Source organism: Ictidomys tridecemlineatus, chromosome 10, assembly GCF_052094955.1.
Source record: "Ictidomys tridecemlineatus isolate mIctTri1 chromosome 10, mIctTri1.hap1, whole genome shotgun sequence".
NCBI lineage: Eukaryota > Metazoa > Chordata > Mammalia > Rodentia > Sciuridae > Ictidomys > Ictidomys tridecemlineatus.
The window spans coordinates 81,228,946-81,248,741 of NC_135486.1; the positions used below are offsets into that span (position 1 = coordinate 81,228,946).

Sequence of the window (19,796 nt, forward strand, 5' to 3'; positions counted from 1 at the left end):
AATTATCATAATGATTTCAATACTGAATAAACAGCTTATTCATTCTTTCATTAAACAGGTATTAATGAAAGGTTATTAGGTGCCAAGCTCATTCAACTCTGGGTGCCAACAATACACTTCTGCAAATTAACACTACATTCATTAGCAAATATGTTTCCATTTTTAAAATCCAGTGTGAAATATGGTATGCAGTGGGAAGTTCATATGTAATTTCAAGAACCAGAGAGAAGAGGAAATGTTTTTTGTTTTGTTTTAACTTGTTTTATTTTATTTTATTTTTTAAAGAAGACAAGAGCAGAAAGACTGTTACAATCTTGTGTAACAGCTATGTAACAGGTTCCTCAGAAGTAATCTCTGGTAAACCACTGCAATTAAGACAGCAGGTTAAACAGATGATCGATGTTTCCCTCCAGTACCTCACATCACCCTCCCACACAAGTGAAGGAAGAAAATATAAAGTATATGTAATATCTAAATACAATACTCATATTTGCTGTTAATTTTTAACATGGGCCTTAAGAATTCAATTCAATCCAAATTATACAGATGTTGTATGGTAATATCAACTTTATATGTACCTATGCTAGAATATAATGGGCTGAATATTTGCATCAAAAAAGTACAAGAATAATTCATCTACTCATATATTTTCATTTTTATACATAGTTTCTAATAGTTCATACAAGAATATGCAATAAACCACAACTATTTAAAAGTGCTATTAATCAAATCTCAAGGTTCTTTTTAAACACATCTATTATCTTTATAATTTCCATGCCTTTGATCTTTTCCCTGAAGTGACTGCTAAATTGCCATCTCCCCCTTTTCTTGAATACTGTAATGCTAATAGTGAAGCAAATTGTTCTCCTAAATTGTTACCCAATTCCATCCTAAGCAATTTTCTGTTCTTTCTTGAGTAGTGATGTTCAATGTGGGGAAGGCTAGGGATGGCCCTAGATGAAAATTTGCCATGAAGGTAATGAAGTTTCCAAGACCCTAGATTGGTTTCAGCAATGTGTGTGTGTTTTGCTGGGATTTGAACCCAGGGCTTTGTGCATGAAAGGCAAGCACTCTACCAGCTGAGCTATATATCCCCAGCCTAGTTTCAGCAATTTTGTATATGCAATTTCCTATTCTGTACATCTCCAAAGTTGGGATCTGCTGTTGAATGGTATACTTTTTCCTTTAAAATAATGTTATTCTGAGATCGTATGTATGTATGTGTGTGTATGTGTGTGTGTTTGTGTGTGTATATATACACACACACACTGATATAGATAAGCATGAAATTGGCCTAAGTCATATCACACTATGTGTTAGGTATACTACAGGTGATTTCATCTCGCCTCTATCACCACCTTTTCCTCTATGGCACATCTTTCTCCTTTTCCCTATTATTGCTTCCTCTGGCATTTCAGTACTAGTCATTATTGGTGTCTATCAAATAGCCTTTGTCAGTCAGGGCATGGGCTGGTGAAGTCATCCTGGCCAAAGGGACCTGAGTGGAAGTCAGCTGGAAGCATCTGTAAAAAGTTTTTTTTCCTTGTAATAAACTTGAGATTCACAGGAGAAAATACTTCCTCTTCTTTGTTGGACATGCTCATGGTCTGCAAATGACATCTGGAACTCCTACATCCATCTTACAACTATAACAGAAGAAATCACCAATATGCTGAGAATGGCTTAGTACAAAAATGAAAAACATCTGGGTCCTCCACAACACCGTTCAGCTGCTAACCAACCTCACAACTGCCCTGAATCTGAACTTTGTGTCATGTGAAATAAAAAATGTCCTTTTTGTTTAAGCCACGTGTAGTTGCTGTTCAGTAACTTACAGCTGAAAACATCCTGATATAATTCTTTCCTCTTTGATATGTATATGTTTTCCTATTTTCCTTCACTCATCAAATGTTAAGTGCTTACTATATGCTGGAAACTTGGTTAGATTTGGGAAAAACAGAACAGAGTAAAACACTGTTCTGTTCTAGAAGACCCTGCTCAGGGCAACTGAACTCACCAATGAGGAGCAGAGCCAGAAGTCAAATCTGTGGAGTGTTCAGGAGAAATGTACACAGGGATATGATTTCAGGAAGTGTTTCCCAACTTATCCCCTGCTCTCATTTTCATTTTTCCTATACTTTTCTACTTTAAAAGAAAAAAGTAGGGAGCAAAGCAAAAAATTCTGAATATCTAAAAGTTATTTCCCATAGGAGAAATCTTAGGGAGATTATTTTAAACTCCAGTTTGGAAATAATTTTTTGGAAGTTCATTTGATACCATACTTATGAAATCAAAGGTTGATATGTACAGACTTAAGAGGCTCAAAACAGATTGACCAAAAACCATCTGAAAGCCAAGAAGTTTATCTTCAGTATCTGAAAATATCTTAGTCTCATTGTGAATTTTAAATGAATCTTCAAAATTAATTTAAAAAAAAAATACATCTTCTAATATGCAATAATATGACAATCTTATACTGTTAGATGGCAAGCAAGATGAAAAGAAGGTGGTCATAACTTTAAACTTGCAAAGAAAAAAGCTACATAACAAATCATACCAACATACCAATAATATTTATAATGGATCAATAGTATTATTAGTAACATATTTTTCTTTCCTATTTGTCAAATTTTCAATATGGTTATTTGTTTTTTTGTTGTTGTTGTTTTTTGTTTTTTGTTTTTTTTTTTCCTTGGGTCACCGACCAGCTGCGGTGCTGCGTGGGGTTGTATTTTTTTTTTTTTTGGTCTAGCTCTATCTTTATTAATATGAATGAATTAAAAGTATTATATGAAAAATTTATAGTACTAATTTAAATGGAATAATTTGCTTATCTACTTCATTTTTTTCTTTTTTTATTGTTGGTCATTCAAAACATTACATAGTTCTTGATATATCATATTTCACAGTTTGATTCAAGTGGGTTATGAACTTCCATTTTTACCCCATATACAGATTGCAGAATCACATCAGTTACACTTCCATTGATTTACATATTGCCATTCTAGTGTCTGTTGTATTCTGCTGCCTTTCCTATCCTCTACTATCCCCCTTCCCCTCCCCTCCCCTCCCCTCTTCTCTCTCTACCCCCTCTACTGTAAATCATTTCTTTCACTTGTATTATTCTTCCCTTACCCCTCACTTCCTCTTGTATGTAATTTTGTATAACCCTGAGGATCACCTTCCATTTCCATGCAATTTCCCTTCTCTCTCCCTTTCCCTCCCACCTCTCATCCCTGTTTAATGTTAATCTTCTTCTCATGCTTTTTGTCCCTACTCTGTCCTTAGTTGCTCCCCTTATATCAAAGAAGAGATTTGGCATTTGTTTTTTAGGGATTGGCTGGTTTCACTTAGCATAATCTGCTCTAATGCCATTCATTTCCCTCCAAATTCTATGATTTTGTCATTTTTTAATGCAGAGTAATACTCCATTGTGTATAAATGCCACATTTTTTTTTATCCATTCATCTATTGAAGGGCATCTAGGTTGGTTCCACAATCTTGCTATCGTGAATTGTGCTGCTATGAACGTCGATGTAGCATTGTCCCTGTAGCATGCTCTTATTAGGTCTTTAGGGAATAGACCGAGAAGGGGAATAGCTGGGTCAAATGGTGGTTCCATTCCCAGCTTTCCAAGAAATCTCCATACTGCTTTCCAAATTGGCTGCAACAATTTGCAGTCCCACCAACAATGAACAAGTGTACCTTTTTCCCCACATCCTCGCCAGCACTTGTTGTTGTTTGACTTCATAATGGCAGCCAATCTTACTGGAGTGAGATGGTATCTTAGGGTGGTTTTGATTTGCATTTCTCTGACTGCTAGCGATGGTGAGCATTTTTTCATGTACTTATTGATTGTATGTCCTCCTCTGAGAAGTGTCTGTTCAGGTCCTTGGCCCATTTGTTGATTGGGTTATTTGTTATCTTATTGTCTAATTTTTTGAGTTCTTTGTATACTCTGGATATATACAATCTGAAGTGTGAGGAGTAGGATGTAGGCTCCTGTTCCCAGGATGTAGGCTCCCTGTTTACCTCTCTTATTGTTTATTTTGCTGAGAAAAAACTTTTTAGTTTGAGTAAGTCCCATTTGTTGATTCTAGTTATTAACTCTTGTGCTATGGGTGTCCTATTGAGGAATTTGGAGCCCGACCCAACAGTATGTAGATCATAGCTGACTTTTTCTTCTATCAGACGCCGTGTCTCTGATTTGATATCAAGCTCCTTGATCCATTTTGAGTTAATTTTTGTGCATGGCGAGAGAAAGGGATTCAGTTTCATTTTGATGCAAATGGATTTCCAGTTTTCCCAGCACCATTTGTTGAAGATGCTATCCTTCCTCCATTTCATGCTTTTAGCCCCTTTATCAAATATAAGATAGTTGTAGTTGTAGTTGTATATGCTGCGTATATTGTGGATTGGTTACTGTGATCTATTCTGTACCATTGGTCCACCTGCCTGTTTTGGTACCAGTACCATGCTGTTTTTATTACTATTGCTCTGTAGTATAGTTTGAAGTCTGGTATCGCTATACTGCCTGATTCACACTTCCTGCTTAGCATTGTTTTTGCTATTCTGGGTCTTTTATTTTTCCATATGAATTTCATGATTGCTTTATCTATTTCTACAAGAAATGCCGTTGGGATTTTGATTGGCATTGCATTGAACTTATAGAGAACTTTTGGTAATATCACCATTTTGATGATGTTAGTTCTGCCTATCCATGAACAGGGTATATTTTTCCATCTTCTAAGATCTTCTTCTATATCTCTCTTTAGGGTTCTGTAGTTTTCATTGTATAAGTCTTTCACCTCTTTTGTTAGGTTGATTCCCAAGTATTTTATTTTTTTTTTGAGGATATTGTGAATGGAGTAGTTGTCCTCATTTCCATTTCAGAGGATTTGTCGCTGATATACAGGAATGCCTTTGATTTATGCATGTTGATTTTATATCCTGCCACTTTGCTGAATTCATTTATTTGGTTATTTGTTAAAAAATAAAAAGTGCTGCGTATATTGCTCAGTAGTAGAGTACTTGCCTAGCGTGTGCAAGGCCCTGGAATTGACTCCCAGAACTAAAAATAATGATGAAATATAAACATATCTTCTATCTATACTTACAGCTAACATTGGGACTAACTCTATTAACATAATTATTATAAAGGATAAACAGACACAAAATTTTTAGCTTATTTCTCAATAAAGCAGAAAGTATTTTTAAAATGGTGAGATACGTGTCTCCTTTAAATATTAGGAAAGAGATGTAATTATTCTTTGAAGAGTTACTATTGTGCACAAGAAACATTCATTTATCTTTTCACACTTCAGCTGCTGCCTTTATTCATGCCCTTATTACATTTAAGTTAAAATGTTACATTTTTCAAACGTTTGGGGTTATTTATTTTTGACCATTTTTTAGACTGCAAATTGCCAGAATAATCCAATAGTACTTTTCTTATTCACAAATACCAAAGCCATTTATTGCACACATGTAGGCAATTGAATGTATATAGGTCCCAGAATTTGATGATCAGCTGTCTTTGTAAAGGAGTAATTTGTTTTATTTGACTTCATGAATAGCTCATTTTGAGTGAAGGAACAGAGAGAGCAGGGGAGATGTCGCCATACTTCTCTGCCCCTCTCAGGTTTTCCCATAATTCTTTCTAGCAACACTATCAGGCTTATGTGCATGCAACTTTTTGAGTAACAGTAACATGTGGAACTTTGGGGTGAAAAGTACTTGCTCTTACACAATTGCATTTTCTCCCCTCCCCCCCATTGGGTGTTTTGTGTGTGTGTGTGTGTGTGTGTGTGTTGTTGTTGTTGTTGTTGTTCTTTTTAGTTTTACAGAATAGTAGCATCTATTTTGATATTTATATTATATATGTTATATATATATATGCAAATACACACACACAAAAGCATGGACTATATCTTATTCTAATTAGGATTCCAATCTTGTGGATGTACATGATGTTGAGATTCACTGTGGTATATTCTTATATGTACATAGGAAAGTTATGTCCGTTTCATTCCACTGTCTTTCCTATTCCTATCCCTCTCCCTTCCCTTCATTCCTCTTTCTTGCATTTTCTTAATAATTTGATTCTGTGCTGTTCTTGGGACCTGGCTTTTCTGGTTTGCTTGTTTGTTTCCTAACTACATAACGTCTGGATTTGCAATGATCTCTCACTAACAGATGTGAAGTGTTACAAATTAAGTGGATCAAAATATTCACCTTAGAATAATTTTTTTTAAAACCCTTAATACAACTGTACAACAAAAAGAACATAGATAAAAGGGAGAACTTTTAAGATGAACAGCTTTCAAAAAATCAGAAGTGTCCAGTGCTAGATGAATGGTACATTAGAACTAACTTCTATGCTGACTAAAAAGGAAAAGTGTGGGGAGCCACCCGTCGCCCCTGGGCTGAGCTTGCTCCCCCGGCCTGGAGCCACGGGGGTACCAATCTGGCACACACACAAAAGCTGTTCAGGGCAAGTGGCCTTTACCCTTGCCAGGCAATGGAGCCTGCTTCAAGCCTACCTGGGCATTACCTAATGAATCTTACTATTATGTAAAAAATTATGCACCAATAAAAAAAAATTAAGAAAAAAAAAACTAGGCAAATCAAGAAAAAGATATTTTGTTTAAACAGTGCTTGAAAGGGTCTCAGCCCCTACTCCCTCTCTTTTTCTCCAATACTGAGAATCAAACCCAGAGCCCCTCCTATGGTAGGTAAGTGCTCTACCACTGAGCTTACCTCTCTTCTTAATTATGTCATTTCTAGTTACCTGTTTAGATCGGAAGCAGTAAACTCAGGTGCCCACAGGGCCCAGGCAAATAACTAAAATAAAGTGAAGCCAGAGGAGACAGGAACAATAGGGGAACTGGGGGAGCAGCAGTGAAGTGGAAAAGTCAGGGCACCATCTACAAGCAGCAGCAGTTCCTTTGTTTTGGCCCCACAGGAACGTACACCAGGTAGGAATATAGGCCTGCTGTTGTCTGACCTTTTTATAATGTGAAATTGCCTAGCTTTTATGTGTTGATAATTTTATTTTTTAAAGAATACCATGTGAGCAACATAATGCAGACCAAATGAAACACATCCATCTGTGGACCACCATTTCACCATTTCACAACCTCAGTCTTAAATTTTATACCTTCCTAACTGACCCGTGGGAAACTTTCTAGATATAGAAAGCTGGGGTTTTTTTCTACTTTTAATTCTTGAAGTTGTGCTCTGAGGTATAAAGGAAGAATCACCATAGTGGTTACATAATAAAATCCAGGAAAGAATTCCAAGAAATTGATGAAAACCTAAAAATTAGCCTGCAAAGTGGGGCGGGGGGTAGGGGGGAAGAATTTACCTAAACATCTATGGATATTAATTTTTCCACTCATAATACAGATTTGAGCAAAGTTAAGTGATTCTGAGAATTCATAAAAAGGACTCAAAACACAAGACTTTGGGGGAAAAAGAAATGAGAAAAGAATTAAAATTATGTATCTAGAATATCAAATTAGAAATCAAAGGCTCTGGAAACCTAACATTCATTAAACTTTTGTGTGTGTATTTGCTTTATTTATTTATTTTTTCAAAAACTCCCTTTAATTCTGTTTCTAAGCCCTGCAAAATTTGTATTTGAATATTCTTATTTAAAAAGTATAAGAGAGTCACAGTCAGTCGTTTCAATTAGAAGACTCTATTTTCATTTAAAGATGGGCTGGGGGGCTGGGGGTGTGGCTCAAGCAGTATCGAGCTTGCCTCCCATGCTTATGGCCCCAGTTCGATCCTCAGCACCTCATACAAACAAAGATGTTGTGTCCGCCGAAAGCTTAAAAAAATAAATAAAGAGCTTTGTAATGTTGTGAACAACCAATAAAATAAATAAATAAATAAATAAATAAATAAAATGAAAATTCTCTCTCTCTCTTTAAAAAAAATATAAAAAATAAAGATGGGCTGGGGGTTTTTATTTGGTCATAAAAATATACAACAATATCTTTTTGTACCACAAATTGAATTGAGGGGTGCTTTTACCATTGAGTCACATCCCCTGCCTGTTTGTTTGTTTTGTTTTAAATTTGATACAGAATCTCACTAGTTGTTTAGGAGGTTATTAATTTGCTGAGGCTGGCTTTGAACTTTCGATCCTTCTGCCCTAGCCTCCTAAACCACTGGATTACATGTGTGCACCACCATGCCACACAATATCCCACAATCGCATGCCACACAATATCCCACACAATATCATTTTTAAAACGTTTTTTAAAGAAAGCAGCTAAAACAATACATTTAAAAGTTGGCTACCACTTGTGGTTTCAATCTTATATTAATAATAATCAGTAATCTGTTATTGTTTAGATATTAGGTGTCACCAAAAGCTCACGGATAAGACAATACAAGAAGGTTTAGCGGTGACATGAACAGGTTAATCTAATCAGTGAATCAAGTCCCTGACAGAGATTAACTGAGTGGTAACTGCAGGCTGGTAGGGTGGGACTGGAGGAAGTAGGTCACTGGGAGCATGCCTTTGGGTATATATTTTATTGTGAGGAGAGTTCTCTTTCTCTCTGCTTCCTGGTGTAATATCCTGAGATGCTTTCCTCTTCCACCATGATGCTCTGCCTCAGCCCCCAAGGAATGAAGCTGGCCTTCTATGGACTAAGACTTCTGAAACCATGATTCCCCAAATAAACTTTTCCTCCTGTAATTGTTCTTGTCAGGTCTTTATGTCGAAGCAACAAAAGAGCTGACTAAAATACCTCCCATTTAATCAAAATTTTCAAGATTAAGTAAAATGACAATAAAAACAAATACAGTGCTGCAAATTTTTAAAAAAATATTTTTTAGTTGTAGATGGACACAATACCTTTATTTATTTATTTTTATGTGGTGCTGAGGATCAAACCCAGTGCCTCGTATATTCGAGGCAAGCGCTTTGCCACTGAGCCACAATCCCAACCCCTAGTGCTGCAATTTGTCAAAGCTTGTTATTTACTGGTCACATACCAGTATGAATTTAATAATAGCATTTCCAGAGCTGGGGCTGGGACTCAGGGGTAGAGCACTTGGCTAGCCATGTATGAGGCACTGGGTTCAATCCTCAGCACCACATATAAGGAAATGAATAAAATAAAGGTCCATCGACATCTAAATAATAATAATAATAATAACAACAACAACATTAGGATGTGTGTCTGAAGTGTAATGAGCATTAATAAAATAGATTTGATTGAATCTAACTATGCCTTAGACTGAGTCTATAGAAACTGTTCATGACAGAGAGGCCCTAAGTAATTTAGCAAGACCCTGTCTCTAAATAAAATATTAATAAAGGGCTGGGGATGTGGCTCAGTGGTTAAGTGTTCTATTGATGATGATGATAATAATAGCATTTCCAAAGAAATTTGTTCAGTTTTCAGTCTAACCTAGCTATTTACAACTGGTTTAGTTATCTGTTGTTTATAACAAATCACACCAAACTCAGAAGTTTTAAATAACAAACATTTACTACTTCATGGTGTCTGTATGTAGATCAGGAATCTGCAAGTGACTTAGCTGGATGGTCTGGACTCAGGACTTCTCAGGAGGCTACAATGAGGGTGTCATCTGAGGATCCTAAGCACACTGAGGGGAGGGTTAGGAGGAGTTCACTTTGCCATGAGGAGTTTTACCTCATTGTGAGTGATCCAAAAGGGAGAATGGAAAATGAAAGCCACACCTTGGAAGTGGCATCTCTCAGTTCTGCTGTATTTCTTTGGTGTGGTGGAGGAAGGGACCACACAAAGATGTGAATAATAGAAGGGAGGCATCTTGGGGACCATCAGAGGTTGGCTACCACAAAAATCTTGGTTCTTCACCAACACATCTGAGGCAGCATCCATAAGTGGCAATGATTCACTTTAGCTGAAATTTTAAACTGAGTAACATCTCCAATTGCAGGTGGAAGTGAGAAAAGCATGGATAGAGAATTTGCTTGTTATGAAAAAATGTCATGTGATTTTTTAACCCCTTCACACATCATTTTTTCCTAAATTCATATTTCTAACTTACTTTCCTCTACCAAATGTCAGCCATTGGTCACACATAGGTTGAGTATTGGAGAGTTTAAGGATTGTTTTATTCAGCTTTTTCTACCAGACAGACCAAAAGACCTGACAAGAACCATTTTAGAGAACTAGAGGTTTATTTGGTGCTCACAGTTCGGAGGATTCAGTTCACAGGCCAACTCCATTGCTCTGATCCCTAGGTGAGACAGAACATCAAGGCAGAAGGGCATGACAAAGGAAAGCATCTCAGAACATCACACCAGGAAGCAGAGACAGAGAGAGAGGGGGAGAGGACCCACCTCCCTCAGCCACACCCTACCTGCCTACAATCACCACCCAGTTAATCCATTCAAGGAGATTAATGCAATGATTAAGTTATGGCTCTCAAAACCAATTATTTCACTTCTGAACTTACTTGCATTGTCTCACACATGAAATTTTGAGGGATACTTCATATTTAAACTATAACATGCATATATACATTTGCTTTAAAGACAAAATTATTTGGGCTCCTTTACAAACTCAAGTGAGGCAAACAGGCCAATGATCTGGTATTAATGGGACTAGTTAGAAATTACAATTTACTGGATAAACTGACAGCATTTACAGGGTTAAAGAATAAAAAGTAGCTTCAAAACATAGTAAGGAAAGGTCAAGAAACAGAGACCAGAGAAAGTGGGAAAAGATAGACTTGGGTATGACCTTGAAAGATATTAGGTAGGAGAAAATTTGAAGTACATTTAGCCCACCACCACCACCACCAATTTAGCATTTTATTTTTTAACAGCTGAGACTTAAGCTGAATAAGGACAAACTAGAGAGGATCTGGAATGCCCTTGTAAAGAAGAAATCAACAGAATAAACTTATTGAAATCAGAGCTTCACAAAATATAATTTTTGCATCTGAAAGGTGTTTTCAACTTTTTAAATATAAAATTACAACCATAGTTGTGGTTTCATTCTACCTACAATTTTGTATTCCACTTTTTAAAAATTTAACATGGGAAATGCATATTTTATTCTCCAAACTTTATTGGTATTCATTCTTTGCTCCAACCCAGTGCCTGCCTTTAAGAAACAGCCCAATAGAGAAGGCTGGACAGTGAAAGACTATAGGTACTCTGATGGAATTCTCTACAAGAACAGGCAAAGAAGAGAAGAAATAGAAAAGGAAAACAAAAATAAAACATTGGGAGGTTAAAAGGTTATCATCGAGGCTGGGAGTGGAAGCACACACCTTAATCCCAATGGCTCAGGAGGCTGAGGCAGGAGGATCTCAAGTTCAAAGCCAGCCTCAGTAACAGGGAGGCACTAAGCAACTTGGGGAGACTCTGTCTCAAAATAAAATATAAAAAGGACTAGGGATATGGCTCAGTGTTAAGCACCTCTGGATCAATTCTTGGTATCAAAATATAAAGGTTAGCATAGGATTTTTATAAAAGCAGTCCCTGGTCAGCAATTCTCACCGTGCCTCCCTCTGAGTGGTTCTTTGAACCCCCTCATTGACTTTCACTGTCTTTTTTATTTTTGAAGATGGAGTTAACCCAACTTTTAAAAAAATTTTTTTTTAGTTGTAATAGGACAAAATATCTTTATTTTATTTATTTTTATGTGGTGCTGAGGATCAAACCCAGGGCTTCGCATGTGCTAGGCGAGCACTGTACCGCTGAGCCACAACCCCAGCCCTTAACCCAACATTTTTAACAATTGTCTAATACCCCACTGAACAAATATGCCACAATTTACCTACTCAATGTCCCATCTTTGGACATTTGATTAGTTTTAGGTTAGGTTTGGTTGTTTGTTGTTTTAATGTATACTATAATGAACCTTTTGTGTTCAGATGACATATTTACCAATTATTATGTATCAAATGACCCCAAATTTAGCAGCTAAAACATCATCACTTATTGTCTCCTCATGTCTGTGGGTCAGAAATCCAAGTATAATCTGAATATACTTTAAGGCACTATATCTGGAAGGTAGTTTCAACATTCTTTTCTTTATACTAAATCTTGAAATCCATTGTGGTTTATTTGTGCCTGAAGTTTCTCTCAATGCTACTAAATTTTCATCTGAAACACTCAATCCATATTTACATTTCAAAAAGTTTACAATTGAAAAAGTAGGTTCACATTCTCATGTCAATCCAACCATACATAATTTTTTCCAATAAACAGAGTATCAGTTTTTAAATAAAAAATTTAACTCCTCAGATGCACTAGCTCTATAGTTTAAGTATGCAGTAGTCACATGACACTAATGGCCACCATATTGATAAAACAAGTGTGAAATCACAGGCGACAGAGTAATGTTCTACAGCTGATGATAGCCTATTGACACAAATGGTTATATAACTGCAGTTACTCTTTCATTTTGAGGTCCTATCTTTTGTATGTTTTTGAGGTACTGGGGATTGAACCCAGGAGAGCTTTACCACTGAACTACTACTGAGTGACATATATCTCCAGTGCCCCCCACCCTTCTTTCCACTAAATTTTCCAGACTGAACTCAAATTTGTTATACCCACCGCAGCCTCTCAAGTAGTTGGGATTACAGTCACACATCATTGCACCTTCCAGAGGTCCTATCTTGAGTAAAACACTTTGATTCAATTAACTTATTCAATTAACACTTTGGAAGCAAGATGATAGCCAGGCATGGTGGCATACATCTGTAATCCTAGTGATTTGGGAGGCTGAGGCAGGAGGATTGCTAGTTTAAGGCCAGCCTCAGTAATTTAGGCCCTAAGCAATTTAGAGAGACCCTTTCTCAAAAAATAAAAAGGGTTGGGCATGTGACTCAGTGGTTAAGCACTGCGTTCAATCCCCAGTACTAAAAAAAATAAATAATTTTTAAAAATAGCAAATTGATTCATTCATTTAAAACCACAGATAAGAGCAAAATAGGCTCCCCCCTACCCCAAATTAACTTTAAATTTGGTCAGCTAACATAGTACTACTAATACAGCTCCTATTTTCCTATAGTCTGTAGATTTAAAAATCTATGGTAAGACAAGATAATAAGCATGTCTTATTTCAAAGTCCAATTCTTATACTCCCAAATTCCTAAGCTTTTAATAGTTAAATTCTTTAATATATAGTGGTAAGCTGCTCTATTACTTTCAAATTTCAGTCAAGTATATTATGCTTAATGGACTTTTAGAAATTCAACTGTAAATAAAAATGTGTTTTATCCTTCAATATATAAAAGTCATTAGGTTAATGTATACACTAGTGACTGAAAAATAAACCAAGTTCAAGCAATAATTTTGCTAAGATTCCAAGAAATGTGTCATGGTGCACTATTTCAACTGGTATATTTCCAAAGCGCCACTGTTGCCTTTCTCACGATCTCAGCACACACCCATTTAGAACAGTTCTCCCACAGGTATCTATGTAAGACCAAAATGAAGCCTAAGACTAAAAGGATTTCAGGTGCTAACAGCTAGAGGAGGTATTCTGTGAGTCAAAGAGCTTGCCTCCTTCTTACAACTTTATGTGTTATTCCCTGTTGTATTTCTATGCCCAAAGTCTATTCAGTGGTTATCTGAATGTAACAAAGTTCTTAAGAAAAAAAAAAATCTCTTCCCTTTTTTTCCGCTATAGATTTATCTTTTACTTATTCCAATGTATAGTTGGCCAATGTATTGTATATATTTTATAATATAGCACCATACACTCCTGTCTACTATTGGCCCAGCTGTCTGGTTACCTTTATGTTCATCTATGACAATTTTCCTATCTCAGATTGTAAAATCCTAGAGGTAAGATCTTAACAAACTTATTTACTTTATACAGTAAGAAAATACCTCACACACTTTTTGATGATTACCAGGATGATGATATTGTTAAAGAAATTGACTACTAGCCTCATATAGAGAGGCTAAATGATTATACTTTGTTATTGTATATTCTACATTCTTAAAAATGCTATTTTTTCCAGAAAACTTTATTAATCAAGAGTTCCTAACTTAAAAAAATCCCAAAAATTAAAACTGCAGATGAAGCCAGGTGCACATGCCTGTAATCCCAGAGGCTCGGGAGGCTAAGACAGGAGGATCTTGGGTTCAAAGACAGCCTCAGCAACAGTAAGGCAACTCAGTGAGACCCTATCTCTAAATAAAATACAAAATAGGGCTGGGGATGTGGCTTAGTAGTCGAGTGCCCCTGAGTTCAATCCATGGTACCCCCCCAAAAAATTGCAGAAGAATCATATGTTTTTACTAGCATAGAAACTGAACCCTGAAAATGACCAACAAATCAGATAACCACTGAGTAAACAAGGTTATAATTAAACTGTTATTTGGTTTAACACATTTGGCCTCTGGGCCAAAGAACATACATGAGAGACATTTATTTTCACTTTATCCTTTTTTTCATTCACATCTAAATAGAAAATATACTTGTGAAAACAAGTGTTGGATCAAATAGATGTGATATGTTTCATATTATATACCTCATTTGACCCTATATTTATGTGTTCCACAACCCTCTAAGATTATTTTTTAAATTATAAAAAAGATGTTTTAGAAATCAATGTTAATATTTACTGGCACAGTAAAGACAGTTGTCTGGGTGGTCTCCAAATAAACTTTTTAATTATTTTTGGTTTTTGAGTCAGGGCCTTGCTCTGTTGCTCACACTGCTCTCAAACTCATGGGTTCAAGCAACCCTGTGGCCTCAACCTACCAAGGAGAGAGTCCTGCATCACCATGAAATTTTAATTACTAGGTGCTAGGCTCTTTCTCCCCATCCTTTCTCACACAAAGACATAAAGAACAAAGTCCCTAGCTCTTACTTCATATATTTATCATGAATATTTGGGTTTTAAAACTTTAATTGCTTTGAAAATTGCTAAGAGAATATCTTTTAGGTGTTTTCACCACAAATATATGTGAAGTTGTTTTTTTTTTTTAATCACTGCTTCCTCAGCTGTTCTACACTATTTAGGCTATGACATTTGCATGTAAGTAGTTCAAGAAGAATATTTGCAAGAATTCTAATTTTAAAATTCTCTTCTGCTTTTCTTATTATTCAATGTAAGACAGAAAACAACCAGGCTGGCGAGCTGTTTTGATTCCTTCCTTACATTATCTATTTAGTAAACAGGATATAATCTACCCAGTGTTTCTGTACAGTCCACATTAGCGAGTCTCTGGGAGCACTACTCTTCATTGGTTGTGGAAAAGCTCGTCTCCTAACTGCTACTGAGTGGGACATAAATCAGGTCTACAGAGAAAGAACAGTCACACATATGGAAATCAGCCATCAGGGATTAAAAACAGAAGTATCTGGCGTGATTTTCAGATATGACTAGGAGTTTAAAAAGAATGATGAGCTCTTGTTCACTTTCCCTCTTTTTTTTTATTAGCTGCTCATGACAATACAATGATCTTAACATATCATACATTTAAATCAAATGGGGTATAATTTCTCCTTTTTCCAAGTGTACAAGTTGCAGAATCACGTTGGCTATACAGCCACATATATATATACAGCAATACTAGTGTCTATTTTATTGTGCACTTAGAAAGGAAGAAACTTGGGAGTTTTGAGAAGTTGTAAAATAGTTCCGCCGTAAACTGCTCCATGATCAGAATAAATCCTCCAGCCTCTCCAGTCCAGCTTCCTATCTGTGACACTTATATCAATAATTTGAAAGTTGTAGAATATTTAACCAAATGTACCCCTCTTTGCCAAGTGTGAGAACAGCCAGAGTTAGCTCCAAAAATAAACACTTAAACTTGTTTTTGAGCCCAAATATGAAAAGCATTCACCCAAAACACCTAGGTGGTTTCTCCTTCACACTTTCAGCAAGGCTATGCTCTCACCTCAGTCCCTACTCTTAATTGCCACCATCCTGAGCAATGAAGGTCATTGGAAGTGCTCCTCCCCAGAGCTGCTAGCTAAATAGACCCCACGTCTGAGAGAGACTGCCCTGCCCCCAGGGTAGGGGGAGCAGGAAAGAACAGCCCACACCCACCCCCGCCCCTTCTCCAGGAGCCTCCCTGGGCCTGCCTCTCAGCAGCTGCAGCAGCTAGGGTGGCTGTACAATCCCACTGTCAACACAGACTCTTTGGATACCCTTTATCACCAAAAGCAAGACTTTTCCTTAGAAAGAGTGAGAGACTTGACACTGGTTAGATAAACAGATAGTTAGAACAATCATGCAGAGTGGAAAAGAGTAGCAAGAAGGAAGAGGAGAAATAATTAATCTAAGAACAGGGAAAATACAAGGGAATAGCTTATTTATCTTCAAATTGAGAGGTAAATATAATCAGGTGTATTCAATAACTGGAGATTTGATTTATATGGAGACAAAAACAAACAAACCCCAAAATATCATTTCTTTTGGTGGTCAGTAAAGTGTTTTATAAATCTATACACGAAATTAACTTTAAAATAATTTTTTTTAGTTGTAGATGGCCACAATACCTTTATTTATTTATTTCATTTTTATGTGGTGCTGAGGATAGAACCCAGTGACTCATGCATGCTAGGCAAGCACTCTACCAATGAGCTGCAACCCCAGCCCTAGAAATAAGTTTTAAAAATTATAATTTTCAAATAAGCAAAAGTCAAATAATGCAAATAATGCCCAGTGTTTCTTTCTTCTTCTACTGTACATATATATTTTTGTTTCCTATATGTATACTTTTTCCTTCTTTTGCCCTTAAATAAGATATAGTTTGACTTATTTTGCATCTCCATTTAAGATCTAAATATTTATGATCTTAAATTGTCTAATCAAATATTTTACTACTAATACTAAGAAGAAAACACTGAGTTAATGTTCTCACATTAATCTCAATCTTTTCCAGTTTCAGGAAATCATTGAGAAATAAATCACATTAGTGGAGGAAAATCCTCTATTTTCACTGATTTGGATGCGAATGATGACTTCTTCTATAGCTTACTAGATAGTAATTCCCTTTTTTCTGAGAAATCTATGCAGTAATCTCTTTGGGGAGTTTCTGAGTCCCAGGCCCCTAACTACTGTGAAATATTGAAATTACAGTGGGAATTCCATGTGGGAGTCAGATTATAGCAAGAAATTGGAATGGGATCCCTAAGACAGATCCTATTTATGAACTATAATCATTTCACCCAGACTCAACAAAAGAGAGGGATGAAAAGGTTATCTCTGGGCACCTGCCTGACAGTGTATCTGCACAGCTGTCCCTCAAAGCTCTTTTGAACCATTCTGAAATACTTATGTCACAATCTATAACATGTCCCTCTGACATATCAAAAAACTTACTAAATCCACTTATGTAGTTTCCTGTAATAACTTAAGGCAGTGTTTTAAATCAGAAGCTGGTTTTCTCATTAAACATGTACTAAAAAACAGTCTAAGGTAAAACCACTTGGAAAAACAAACTTTAGATATTAAAAGGAAGAATTTTAATATGTTAATTCTGAATCATTCTAGCATAAAAATAGTTTTCTTTCTCAACTTAGTTTTCTACTTTTTATTTTTATTTTGTCTCTAGTAGTACCCACCATTATAAGAACCAAATTAAATGTAATTTCAGAGAGCCTCTTCCTATTTCTGTAAGTTTTTTCTTCGATGTTCTTTCAGGAAGTATTTAGTGCAGCTGTAGGGTATAGTAGTTAACATGGCTTGGAAGTCACACAGAAGTAGACCCAAATTCTGATTCCACCGTTCATGTAAGTTCAGGCATCCTCTCTACATGATGTGAGAGTGATGCCTACCCAAGGGTAGCTGTGATCAAAATGAGATTATGTTTCTGAATTTTATAGCCAGGCACAGAGTAATTACTCAATAGATAATGGCTATTATTTTATTACATACACAAACATTCAAAAATCTGAAAGAAAGACCATCTTTAATCTCACCATGTTAGTAATACAATCTTTTATTTCTTTGTAATTTATATCCACACAAAATTTTATTTTTATATTATAATTGTAAAATATGATTTTATTCTTTTCAACATTATAATCACTTCTCTGTGTTACCATATAGGGATCATAATTACTTTTGTACTTTGTTGCATGAGATTCCATTAAGTAGATTACTATAATTTAACAATAAATTTCTGTCAAATGTTTGAGGTGTTTTGATATTACAAATAATGTTACAATAATGTTTTCATGAATACACTGTTTCATTCTGTGGAATTCCATCCTGAGGACGAATTTCCAAAGCAGGCTTTTCAGGGTAAGCATGAGCTTTTTCATGACTTAGATTTGTTCTGTCAAACTGCTTTCCATGAGATTATACAATTTGTAGTTCCTCTTCCAATGTCATAAACATTATTTTATTATTTTACTTTGAGACAAGTTCTCATTAAAATGTCCAGAGTGGCCTAGAACTTGCAACCTCTCCCAAGGAGCTGGGGTTGTGGCACCCAGCTAAATTTCATAAATGCTATAATGTCCTCTCCAATCTTCATGTTAATATGAATATTTTACATTGACTGAGTATTTGCCACTTGCCAAGAGCTGGTCTAAGCACTTTACAGTATTATTTCATCATCCTCACAACAAATCTCTGGAGCAATTATTATTGGTTACCCTTTTGCAGATGAGGAAGTTAAGGTTCAGAAAGTTTAAAAGCTATGTCCAAGGTCACAAAGCACCTAAGTGGTAATAGTTGGACTCAAACTCAAAACCTATCTATTGCCATAGTACTCTTAACTCCTTAACTGCATTCTACTTTACTCCCCTGACCCTCCCAATAATAGTAGATGGAAAAAGATAGTTTATTGATGCATTTTTTATTATTAGCTAAATTGATGGTTTTAATTTATGTTTGTTGAAAATGTATTTTCTTCTTATGTTATTTGTTCATAAGCAACTTCTATAAAGTAGTGGGGCAAATCTGTTCCCTATGTATTTCGTATCAATCAGTTGTATCAGAACAACCTTCTCCCAAGAGATACCAGTTTATAAGAGAAGATGCCCTTCCTTCTCAACTTCCTCCTTCCTACCCAACATGAGCAGAATACAAACATAGTATAGAAAGTTATGTCCATATCTTTTTCACATCACTCACTCAAGTGAGATAGCTCCTGGCTGATTTGGAATGCTCTGTCGTGAATGAAGGTGAAAACCAATGACTCCTTGAGGGTGACAAACCACCATAATCTTTGTAACTGAACCTATTTACCAAGGCCTTTGAGAATCAACTCCACTCCTCACACCCTGCCGCCCGTCTCACCTTTCTCCTCCCCACTTCAAATTCTGCTAAAGATGGAAATATATAGTACTTTGTGAGAATGTGATCCAAACAACTTGGCTATCCTTCAAAACCGATGATATAGAAATGTCCTTAAAGCCCCCATCTATAGTTTACTAAGAAAAACCAGATTTACCTAATGAACCTAAATGAATCATCCTATTTAAGCTCTATACCTGCATTATGTCTTGCAATATATCCAAGTGCCCAGGCTGCAGCCTCTTTGACTCCAGGGTCGAAATCTTCCAGGCATATCACCAGTGTATCCAGTGCTCCGCAGTCCACAATGGCCTGAGCCAGCTGAGGGGAATGTTTACCAACTGCCCGCAACACAAAGGCCGCTGCCTTCTTGTAGAATCGCTACCAGGGCAAAAAAGACCAAACCAAAGAATTGAAAACTTACATATCCAAAGTCTATGGTAGTCATAAAGTGATATAAAAAATATTAATATAAGTAACAAAAGACGAAAAAGCTGCAAAATCATTTTGATTATTTGATGTTCCATCATTGTTTCTGTTCGGTAACTAAACTAAAA

General features: G+C 36.1%; 1 protein-coding gene across 4 annotated transcripts in view; it reads right to left on the reverse strand.

Moving 5' to 3' along the window:
- Positions 1-19,796, reverse strand: part of Spag6 (sperm associated antigen 6) — a 65,291-nt gene that overhangs the window by 22,807 nt on the left and 22,688 nt on the right. For all 4 annotated transcript variants that reach the window (XM_078023325.1, XM_013358855.4, XM_040277492.2 and 1 more), the window contains one exon: positions 19,437-19,620. In XM_078023325.1, the coding sequence (XP_077879451.1) occupies positions 19,437-19,620 (184 nt within the window). The remainder of the gene's footprint in view (positions 1-19,436; positions 19,621-19,796) is intronic.